Source organism: Larimichthys crocea, chromosome III, assembly GCF_000972845.2.
Source record: "Larimichthys crocea isolate SSNF chromosome III, L_crocea_2.0, whole genome shotgun sequence".
NCBI lineage: Eukaryota > Metazoa > Chordata > Actinopteri > Sciaenidae > Larimichthys > Larimichthys crocea.
In genome coordinates this window covers 49,774,165-49,786,429 of record NC_040013.1, presented here as the reverse complement: position 1 = coordinate 49,786,429, position 12,265 = coordinate 49,774,165, and the positions used below count along the sequence as shown (strand labels likewise).

At 42.2% G+C, this 12,265-nt stretch overlaps 1 protein-coding gene across 3 annotated transcripts in view; it reads right to left on the bottom strand.

Annotated features, from left to right (window-relative positions):
- The window catches only part of LOC104930871 (PDZ domain-containing protein 2), a 28,249-nt gene extending 20,451 nt beyond the window's left edge, over positions 1-7,798 (bottom strand). For all 3 annotated transcript variants that reach the window (XM_027278406.1, XM_027278408.1, XM_027278407.1), the window contains exons 1-6: positions 7,289-7,798; positions 3,417-3,562; positions 2,996-3,128; positions 1,561-1,713; positions 808-907; positions 297-445 (exon numbers count right to left, since the gene is read on the bottom strand). In XM_027278406.1, the coding sequence (XP_027134207.1) occupies positions 297-445; positions 808-907; positions 1,561-1,713; positions 2,996-3,128; positions 3,417-3,562; positions 7,289-7,756 (1,149 nt within the window). In that variant the 5' untranslated portion in view covers positions 7,757-7,798. The remainder of the gene's footprint in view (positions 1-296; positions 446-807; positions 908-1,560; positions 1,714-2,995; positions 3,129-3,416; positions 3,563-7,288) is intronic.
- Positions 7,799-12,265: the final 4,467 nt, after the last annotated feature.

The window sequence follows — 12,265 nt, the reverse complement described above, 5'->3', positions numbered from 1 at the left end:
ACAACCTTTGTTGCATGTTATACCCTTCTCTCTCCTCCTTTTCCTGTCTGGCTATGTTATCTAATGACATGATCTGTTTTACATACATGTAAAAGGATATAGAAGATGTTTTAAAGCATTAAAGGCAGTTTTAGATACTGTTCTCTAATCATATATAAGATTCTAAGATTCTTGACATTGCTGAAGCGTTACTTGCAGTGAACAGAGATTAAATGAAATTCTAGAAACTCTCATGAAGAATACAGATAAATGTACACCGTCAGTTGCATTAGGAAAAAGGTGAGATGTTCACTGACCTGTCTCACTCCAGCAGTATCTAGTTGTTGAGGTAAGGAATGTTTACGTCGGCCAGGTGGAGGCTTCTCCACCACTTCACAGGTGTTCACACCGTTCTCTACAAACAGCTCATCATCCTCGCCCACTGATTCCAGGCGAGTGCTTCCGCCTGAGCCAGGGAAAAGAATCATTTTATTCCACTGAACAGAATTTTCTATTTTCTTTTTTTAAATATCTTCAAATAGCACATACTACATGCATCCACTTTCACATTTATTATATACTGTACAACAAAAACAAAACACAAAACACCAGAAAATGCCTCGGTCATGTCATCAACCATCACCTCTGCCTCCATTCACATTTCTTCTAGTGACTCTCCTACCCTCAGTGGAAGCAATCAATAAAATGGGTACCCCTCACCTCCAAGTTCACCTCTACCCAACATCTACACAACAATGGATGCCTGCAGACAATAAGTGGCACAACAGTTGAAGCCATAACCATAACCCGTTTCTGTAAAGTACCAACCCTGGGATCTGCTACAGAGCTTCATGGGTGTGGGGCTGCAGCAGGGTCCTTTGGGTGCCTCTACCGGACTTTCTTCTTCTAGTTTCTCCAGGTTAGTCAACTGTAATGGAAAACGCACAGACATGTTCACTTCATCTGATCTTAAACAACTATGGAGTGTCTAATATTAGAGTTTGGGCTAGGACAGACCCAGAACACACTGAAGGGAGTATACATCCAGAAAAGGTGACAATAGTTTCAAGTTGATTTCATTTTTAGAGTGCTTTTAAAAGTAAACAGGTTTTTTGTACCAAGACGCTTCACAAATACAAACACGTAGAATGAAAGTTGGCCATTAATTCTGCTCTGTGAGACAGGCTGCTGCTATAAAGTGGAGCAGATTAATTCAATACACAGACACATGAACATGGTAAATGGTAAATGGACTGTACTTATATAGCGCCTTTCTAGTCTTCAGACCACTCAAAGCTCTTTACAGTACATATCTCATTCACCCATTCACACACATTCATACACTGATGGCATTGGCTGCCATGTAAGGTGCCAACTGTTCATCAGTCTGAGGAGCTAACCATTCATATACATTCACACACTGATGGCGCAGCCTTCAGGAGCAATTTGGGGTTTAGTATCTTACCCAAGGACACTTCGACACGCAGACTGGAGGAGATCATCTGATTAGTGGACGACCCACTCTACCTCTGAGCCACAGCCACCCTATTATAACATATTGTACATATTATCTGTGCATACCAGGTAGGGGTTGTGCAGACCGGTGCTGCAGTTGGAGGTGTGGGGTGAGCAAGGGGGAGCAGTCTGAGACAGGGAGGATGAGGAACTGCAGGTGCTGACAAGGTCCGGCAGACTGGTGGAGGGGAAGCGCTCGAAACCAACATCTGACTCCTCCTGAAAGAACATTATGATACTGCATGAATCAAAATAAATTCTTATATGTGCTATATATGTTAGCTATTTCCAACAGCAACGGCATTAAGTACTTTTTCTGTATGATAGCACTTTTATCACAGCAGGAGTCTCTTGTTCCAATCAAAGTTAGACCTTAACTTGAAACTTGGACAAAGTTTTCCTTTTTATGCTTCATTTCTTTCAGTTGTCAACTCAGTAGCTTCCCACATACATCCAAAAAACAACTGAAATGACTCACGCTTCTTCCCACACCAAAGACAAAAGACATTTTTTATACAGTTTACAGCTTTTTTTCCCAAGTTATCAGATGTGGAGTGTTTGTGTCTGATTTAACTGCTATCCGAGGTGCTGATTCTGGAGCTGTTCTGGGTGTTCTGGTAAGATGTGTTTCGTCACTCTTTCATTCACTTGTAATGGAATTGGTCCGGCCAATCACAACCGTACTTAATATGGGGCAGGTTTGATACAATGATTGACAGGGTGTCACCAGTCCAGATTTGAAAAGTTGTCTGTCCAGTACAATGCAACAGGCTCAGAAGAAACTGTCAAACTAGGCAGTGCTGATTAAATATCTGTACTGACTCTTTCTTTTTCTAAGAAGATTAATTTGGGGGCAGTTCTGAGGAACTGACGACGTTTCTTAGAAGAGTGATGAAGTGTCTTCATGGATCTACAACTAACTCCAGTTCCCCAAGTTGTTTCTGACAGGACGCCATTTTTTTAACTGATTGAAGGCGGACCAAACCCCAAAACACCACACCCAACTTGTGCATGTGTCACTCAGCATTACATTTCATTCAAACAGCAACCTCTGTAGCTGTAAAATGAAGCCAGTGCAGAAGCAACAAAAAGTTCCAGTTTTAGTTTCTCAAACGTCCACTTGAGGCTGGCTCCAGAAGTGAGTCAGTCTCCATAAGTCCCCATGTTCAAATGTCCAACTTCACAGCAGAAATAAACATGTTTACAGCCTGGTACAAAAAACTGTTTTGGTAGTGAGAGAAGAGGATGCAGAAGACAGGATTAGATGGAGGCAACTGATTCACTGTGGCGACCCCTGAAGGGAAAACCTGTAAGGAGAAGAAGGAGGTCTCTATAGCTAACTTCCCCATTCATGACAGCTGTACTGAGCCTGTGCAGGTGTTTTTAGTATAAAATGTGTGTGTGTGTGTGTGTGTGTGTGTGTGTGTGTGTGTGTGTGTGTGTGTGTGTGTGTGTGCGTGTGCGTGTGTGTGTGCATTTGTGTGTGTGTCTGTGCACTTACCCTGCTGGCCACCACTAGCTGAACCAGACCAGTAGTGGAGCGGAGGATAGCAACAGCCTCCTGATGAGTGAGACCCACCAGAGACTGACCATTAATCATCAGCAACTCATCACCAGCATGAAGACGACCGTCCCTGAAACACACACACACACACCACACAAACTACAGCTGAACCATTCTCTATCACTTCAGTCATCTGAGTTGTCACATATGACTAGCACTCAGCACCAAGGCTGCACACTTCTTCAATTCTTTAATCAAATCAAATCAAATACATTTTATTTGTATAGCCCAAAGTCACAAAGTACATTTGCCTCTGAGGGCTTCACAAACTGTACAGGGAGTGACACCCTCTGTCCTTAGACCCTCAAATTCTGAAATAGAAAATGTGTGCATAGCACTTTATTAGGACTAACTGTACCTGTGAATAGCGCCCCCCTCCTCTACATGAGCTATAATGATGCCATGACGAGAGCGTTTGGAGCCCCGCCCCCCTGTTATCTGTATGCCCAGGCCCTCCTGACCCTTCACCATGTGCATCTTCCAGATGTGGTTACCCTCTCTGGGCTAAAAGAAAAAAGACAAACAAACAAACATAATGTTTTATACAGTGCTGAGATAGAATCATATATAATATACATGATTAACCATGCAACCATACTCATTTAGTCAAAATGTGATATGTTTTATACAGCTTTGTACACTCTTGGCATTGTCTCAGTCAGCTCCATGAAGTTGTCACCTGGAATGACTTTCCAACAGTTGTGAAGGAGGTCTCATATATATTGAGCTCTGTGGTCCAACTCATCCCAAAACACCTCAACTGGGTTAAGGTCGGGTGATTGTGGAGGCCAGGTCATCTGATGCAGCACTCCGTCACTCTCCTTTTTCAAATAGTCCTTACAGAGCCAGGAGCCAGTATGTTTTGGATTATTGTCATGTTGGAAAACAAATGATGGTCCCACTAAGCACAAACCAGATGGGATGGCACGTTGCTGAAGAATTCTATGGTAGCCATGTTGGTTAACACATGTAGAAACCATCTGTTCACCATCCCTCGGCCTCACAAAGACACAGCAGAACCAAAGATATTACAGTAGCTGAATTTACTGTACGTCTACACCACCTCTGAACAACACAACTGATGACCTTAAACACCTTGAGGAGAAATTCCAGGCATGCCTGTTAACTGAAAAAGGCATTCCAGGCGACTATCCCATGAAGCAGATTGAAAGAATGCACTTTTGTGACTATTCTTAAGGCTTGTCTAGACAGGAGGCATGTCAGTCCAACCATAAAAGCATATTTTTGTGCTTCATATCTATTTTCTTCTATTTTACATATGCAGCTACAGTGATTGTGTGTTGGCTCTGAGTGCTGTGAAAATAAGCTTGACCTACAACTATTACTGTGTCTGAATGCATCCTGTGTAGACACAAGTGGAGGACTGAAGTTGCAACTAATTCTGTGAACTTTTAAAGTTGGAAACATTCCATGGGAATTAATGGGAATTAACAGGAATAAACCACGAATTTACGAACTTGAAGGTTAGCCCTTAACAGGGAACTTAAATATAGTTGTGGAAAATATATTTTAGCATAATTTTGACTGAAACAACCAGATTTCATGCACTTGAATATCTGCTATTCTTCAGTCACATGCACATAGCACACTGCTTACTGCAGGCCTATTGAGGTCACGCCCCCTACCTGCACAGGTGATTTCTGTACCTGGACCACACTTTAGAGCCCAGAGCACACAGGGACTATTGAAGCACACATTTGAACCCATGGACTTAAAAATAATTCAAACTTCTAAGTTCTACTTACAAATAAGTCTGTTGAAATCTCATGTTTTTTGTATTATTTTGCATGTCTGATTATGACAAAACAAAATGTTTAGATTTATGTTCGGATATGATACAGTTTGTTTAAATGACCCCCAATCCTAACCCAAGCTTAGTTGCAACTGCTGCTCTGCTAATGTGCTGCAGACATGAGAGACACAATTTGTGATGTAGGCATGATCTTCTGCAGTGTTGACAGAGAAAGAACTGCCACCTACATCATATATCAGTCACACATCTGTGGTATCTATAAGACAATGTTGCCATAAAATGCTCAGAAGTATTTTAGTTATGTCTGAAGTGTGTTTATTTATGGTCCTCACAGAATGAATCCTACTGATTTCAGTGATCTCATTGTTATTTTTTACTGTAATTGTAATAATTTTGGTGATCTGAGTTTTCTTGTAATGTATCCTGTGAAATATCTAATAGATGGCTTGGGGCAAAGTTTTGCACAGACATTCATGGTCCCCAGAAGATGCTCATAACCTTGATAATCACCTGAACCTGGTGGTGGCTCTAGAGCCAGGTGATCATGTTTGATTTAATGTGAAATGTAAATCAAAAATGTATTTTTTTGTCCAGTGCCACCATCAGGCCAAACACACAATTTGTTAACAGAGGGCTCTGCACAATGCACGACTACCTGGAGATTATGACACACCTACTTGCTTCACACTTCAGGTGGAGGAAAACCTTCTTTTGTTTTTATTACAGCCGGAACATCTTGGACTAGAGTTACCAATTTATTTAGTTTGAAATGCTCTGAACGGTCCACAATCCGGTGTGCAAAGGAACAGAAATAATTCCATGTTAGAGGAAAAGGCCTAACCGTCAGACATTTCACATTATCTCGGCCGTTGTGTGATTTAACATCTGCACTGCCTGCTCACAGCTTTATCATCCATTTTCACAACTTGTGGGCCTAGAAGGCTTTATATAACAGAGCTCATCTCCATCTAGGGCACAAACATGCTGGCTACAGACATTATTCTTCATTTACAATCCCTCTGGTGTGCTGGGACAATACACCAGCTGTCTATCTCAGTCCTCTGACCCACATGTTAAACCACTATCCCATCTCTCCCTCTGGTTTCCTCATACCAGTTGTTCCTATTTATCCACTCCAACATCTGTACACATATCCAAGCACTAAAAACCTGGCTGCAGGAGCTGCACCAGGGAACTGAAATGAGAAAACTCTGAAATTATTCTTTTTTATTATTATTGCAGCTGTTTCATATTTTGAGTGGTGTGATGACTACATGTTCATTGATCACACTGGTGACTTTGTTTGGGTTCATTAATGTGATATCTATCCTGCACTACACTGACAGGACGGCCATATTGCAAGTCCTGCAAGCTTGACACACCCCTTCCATACAGCAGATCCACTAATGTGTTCAAACAGCTGATTTTCACTGTTATGTTACTTTACTATCGGGAATCTACATTCAGTAATGATAAGATGAAAGTCAAGTTTTTTCTTCTGTGCTGTATAAACTGGCTTGGATATGATGTGACCAGTCATCCTTGATACTAATTCTCCCCAGTAGCCAATTGCCACACTGCAGAAAAACCCACAGAATGACTTAATCCAAGAGCCATGTGAAAATCTTGACAGGACATTTCAAACGGCAGCATTTCAAACTATGAATGATTACATGTGGAGAATTGTGAAATAAATGTGCGCTTTATAATCGTGAAAATGTTGTTTTTTTCCTCAGACTATAATCATACCGTCAAAATCAGGAAACGTTGCACCACTAGACATGAGTCTCATTTCATATCTGTGTTGACACTGGAACCATTTTACATTGAGTTCTACAATTTTTTCACCATTTCCACACATCATTTGTTGCCACGTTATTACAAACAAATGCAGCAAGATTGTAATAAACACCCTAAATAAATGTATCTTGTGGAAACAGGTGACTGACCTATGCAGGGGGGCAAATTTCCACTTCAACTCAAGAACAGATCATGGATTTGCTTTGAAATTCAAATTCAAACAAAACAAAATCATCATTAATGCACACTCATAATAGTTTTTATTTTGCTTTAGTTTACTTTAGTCCAGACTGAAATATCTTTTTTTAAATACATAGCACAAAATCATAAGATCAGTTGTACCAGGACACTTTTCATATAGAGCAGGTACAGGTCGTGCTCTTTGCAATATCACTGTGTTTATTATTGGATGGATCTTTTCGTCTTGCACCACCCTGGGGTTGACATGTGTGGCCTTCACGATTGCATGAACTGTCTTGAGATTTGGACTCAAGGCTTGCAATAACTCTTTTGCAATAACTAACACCCTCATCAGATCAAATCTAATCATTAATTAAGTAATCATTCAGCTCAGTTCAGAATAAAATCCCTTGTTTTCCTCACTTGTCCCAGTGTAATTGTGCATTAGAGATCTGTATGTCAGCGGTGCGTCTTACCTGACTTGAAGTTTCACTGCTGAAAGAATCGATTTTGCATTCTAGCAGCTGACTGTGACACCTTGCAGGCAGGGTTCCAGAGCCTCCACTGTGCAGACGATGAGGAACAGTTCCCACCTGAGGAAAGGCATCTGGGCTTTCCTCTGTGGGTGTATGTGTGGACAGGATGCAACCTGAGTCATCTCCTGGAGGACTGACTCCTGCATCAGAAGGAGCAGAAGAGTTGTAGCCAATGTAACAGCTCTGGAGCTCAGAGTCTGTGCTGTCTCTGTTGTCCCGGTTAAACGATGATCGTGATATGACTCCAAACTTGCGTGTGCGTTTCAAGTTTGCTGAATTGTCCGAGGGTTCAGAGGCAGCTTTGCCTTGCTGCTGGTCTTCACAGCTGTCGCTGCTGACAGAGGTGCTGACACCACCATTTAGATCACACGGGGGAGGGGGGGCCTTTCGCTTGACTCGCCGCAGCATGATCAGGTAGATACAACCTCCATTCCAACACTGGTCAGCCAAGTAACTATAAAAAAAGCATGGGAAAATACTATCATAACAGTTCAAATATAGCACTTATTATGCTGCTACTCAAGAGTGGGCCTGTTCTATGACAGATCTCAGGCAGAAGCGTTGACAAAGGAGAATTTACATTTTTTTATGTCCTCAAAATAGGAAGAGCTTTGGAAGGGCTTCCTTGTAAGGAGTGGTTCTTTAATGAAGACTACATCTTAATAAAAAATTATAGCAAGCAGACAGGGTACGAGTAAATATATAATCAATAGGTGGTACAGTTTTATGAAACAACTCAAGATACAAGAAAGGTGAATTAATGATTGTATTTGTTACTTTGTGCACATTAAAAGGAGCAGTGTGTAGGATTTAGAGGCAATCAGCAGTGTTACTGTGAACTTTTCTTGACTGCATAACATGCAAAATACATACAGTGCTCAACAAATTTATTAGACCATCTGTCAGAGATCATCCAGCATAATGCAGTGCTTTAATGCAGACTCTAATCAAGAAATAGTAATGTGCTTTACTATTTTTTTTTTGTTTTTTTGTAAAACAGTAAATTTCATGGATAACAATAATAATAATTATGTTTTAACATTAAAATATCCTTTTGGTTAAAGAGCTTCCACATAATGCTGCATAAACCATTACAGAAACTGGCCTAATACATTTGTTAGGCACTGCATATAAGGTATATACTTTATTTTACTTTCCTGTGCTTCTTCTCGGAGGGTAACACACACTGTTATAAAAATTAGAATTATACTGGGCTGCAGATGTTTTAACTCTTATAGAGAGTGTGTGTGTATTCTGTCCTTTGCATATCTCGTGCACTTCCCTTATCTAGGATGTGTTTGCTGAAGCTGGCAGGAAAAGGTAATTAAAAATTGTTCAAGAGAGACAGGTTAAGGGAAGTGTCATCATGGACAAGAAACATAATGCTTATTACTAAGCGGAAAACCAAAAAAGGAAATTATTAGTGGGAAGATGTTCGAGACAGCCCATTTTGAGAAAGAATTGTATAAGAACCAACTGACAGAGCTCCTCAAGGAGCCTTTCCTCTGTAACCCGTTTTGTGTGTTGCACTGTTAAATGCTCCTTCTTGTACAAGAATAATAAATTCAGCTTAAACTTTGAAACTTTGAATCCAGTCCTCCTTATTCAAGGGTCCTTCCTTAAAAATTTAAAAATTCTCGTAACACACACACACACACACACACACACACACACACGTTTGTCTGTAAGTTTGTCTTTAAGTGCAACAGTGCAGGATCAAATGTCAGACAGAGCTGGATATCATGCTCGACCACTAGGGGTTATAGAATCACACACACACACACACACACACACACACACACACACACACACTGGAAACCCTTGGACCAGGTCCACAGAGCTGCTTACCATGCAGGCTCATACCAGTAAAGACGTGATATAACAGAGGAAAGGAGGAAATCAGAAACAAAGACACTAATCTGTACAGAAATAATATTTTGTTAACCACAGTGAACGGCAGCACTGATGATGAAAATATCTGCTGTGCATCCACTGAAATGTGGCAGTTTCTCCAAAATGATCCACCTTGTTCAGAAGGTCACCAACTTAGTAGATCATGCACCATTCAGTGTGCATGCGCTGCCCATGACCGCCTGGACCAATGACAGTTCGGCAATTAAGTGCCTTAATTGAAGTGACCTTTTGCAGGCTCTTTTTTTCTTTCTTTTCAGTTGCGGTTGCGGGAGACACTGCTGGCACGCTATTTCATTCGAGTTCAGGATTTATCACTCATTTTCCTATTTTTTTTTCTTTTGATATTCTGTGTGCGTCCATAAGAAGTGAGTACTGTATTTTGTTTGTTCAATTTATCACGTGTGGTGTTTCTGTGTTTTATCACCTGTCTCACTTCAATATCATATACGTCATTATTCACACTGTTTATTCATACCATACTGTTTTATTCATTACTATTTCAGATGTTTAAAATTTCATATTTGTTTACATACTTTTCTTATTGTCTTTGCAGTTACCACACACACCCACACACATATAAAACTACTGTTCCATTTCTTGAATAAACGATTCAGAAGAACAGAGTGGTCACCATCATATTCATTGTTCTCACCGGACAAACTGTGGAGGTGTACAGCCAGATAATCCTTCATTTTAACAGAGGTCTCAAAGTTTGGGGATTATAATCCAGCACCTCTTTTATATGGTCCTTCAAGCCGGATGTACAGTTTCCACAGCATATGATGGCATTCCTTGGTAATACTCGTCCTTGCCGTGATGTCGCCCACCTCGTTACCTTGACGATTTCCTGGTGCAGCTTCCGAAACGACACCTACCTCAGTCAAACACACTCTATGATCACTCCACTGAGGGAGATAGCATGTATCATCCTGCATCTGAAGTCCCACCTCATGGACAGACATCTCAGAGCCTCGCATCAGAAGCAGTCCTGTCAGCACTGAGAGACATGAGAGAGGACAATAATCAGCTCGGGCAAGAGATGCAGACACTCTTAAGTGCTCTCACACCACAACCAACAGCTGCATCTCAGCCATTCACTTCCCGTTATGATGGTCTCCATCAAAGGCCGCCTAAGTTTGAGGATAGCGGTGCGTCCATCACGAGGCCCCCTGCTCCAGACTATGTATCAACTCCACTGTTATATGCCAGACAGCCTTCCGGTCGACCAGAGGAGGACTTTCGGGATGTGCCATGGCCGGAATCATCTCCTCCACTGCATCCACATCAAGCTGGTGAGCCATTTCCTCCGCCACCACCGCCAGTGTCATACCTCCCTCCTGACAGCTCTGCACCTCAGGACTCATTCATGCAGACGTCACATCATCAGTATCATCACCCTCCATATGTTACTGAGCTTACTGATCATCTCAGGGGTATGAACATAAACTATGATCATGCTGCTGGAGCACCTTCAGTGCTCACACCAGACTACGCAGAGTCATACACTCTTCCTCGTGGCCAATCATCTTGCTTCCATCACTCATCTGGTGACACATCGCACTGGCCACCTACAGATTCAAGAGGATGGAGAAGCTACAATCAGCCACACTCTCCAGCTCAGCAGGAGATGACATATCATGGGCCAAAGCCTCACATCCCACACTTCACTGATGATGACCCCTGTCAGTTTGCTCGTTTGAAGATAGCGCTTGACAACATCCTACCTGCTGATGCTCTTGAGCGCTTCAAATACCAGATTCTTGTCGACCATCTCAAGCTTGAAGACGCACTCCTCATTGCTGACTCCTACAGCAATAGTATGTATCCCTACAGCAACACTATGGCCTCACTGACAGGGCTGTATGGCCAGCCTCAAAAATTAGCCTTGCAGCGTATCACTGAGGTTTTAGCTGAGCCCGCAGTCGAGAGTGGTGACGGAAGAGGATTCCAGCTATTTGCACTGAAAGTAAGGGGCGCTAGTAGGGATGCTAGATTAACTGGGGAAAGAAGGGAGAACAGAGCTGGAGTGTGGGTCCCACATCTCACGCCTTCTGTCCAAACTGCTACATGACCTGAGAGGACAATTCAAGCGCTTCATCAATCCAATTCGCACCCCAATCCCAACTTTGCTGGATTTCTCTGATTGGTTGGAGTATGAGGTCCGCATCCAAGAAGATGATGTACAGATATATTCCTCTCGACCATTCAAAAATTTGCGTCCTGACCGCCAGAGAGGTGTCAAGGTCAAACCGAAGTCTGCAGCTCATTCCACCACAGTGTTGCTTGGACGCGACCCAAAAGCCAAGGAACCAGAATCTTCTACACAACCAAGGCCCCAGATCAATAATACAGAGAAGCCCAAGAAGTATTGCCCTTTCTGTGATGATATTCAGCATTACTTCAATCAGTGCTCAGAATTCAAGAAATTCACAAAGGAGCAGAAAGCAGCTTAGATCAAGACTAATAAACGGTGCTGGAGATGTGAGCATCTAACATCAAGCAGCACAGTGCTATCTCAAAGCCAAATGTCAGCAAGTTCATTTGGACGCACACAGAATATCCTGCCAAAGTACTTAAGCACCAGTCCTCCACCCCTCAGTGCTTGCTTACCAACACCTTGACTCCATCCGCTGAACTCCTCAGTCATGTGACCAGACTGTGGCAGATGGATGTCCTGCCATATCAGAATGAGAAGCTCATCATACGGTCTAAGCAAGACACAGCAGTCAGGATGTCAAGTTGCTGGATGAGAAAACTATCAGAGTGGAAGTAGATGGCATTCAGAGATATGCTACATGATGCTGGTTACATCAAGAAACTCACCTCAGCTGAATCACAAGCCAGCATCGGTGCCTGGTACATACCTCATCATATGGTCCGACATAACGGGAAGGATCGCATCATGTTCAATTGTTTATTCGCACATCAAGGTGCCAGCTTAAATAAACATCTTCTTCCAGGACCTACCCTAGGATCCACTGCTCGGTGTGCTGCTCCGTTTCA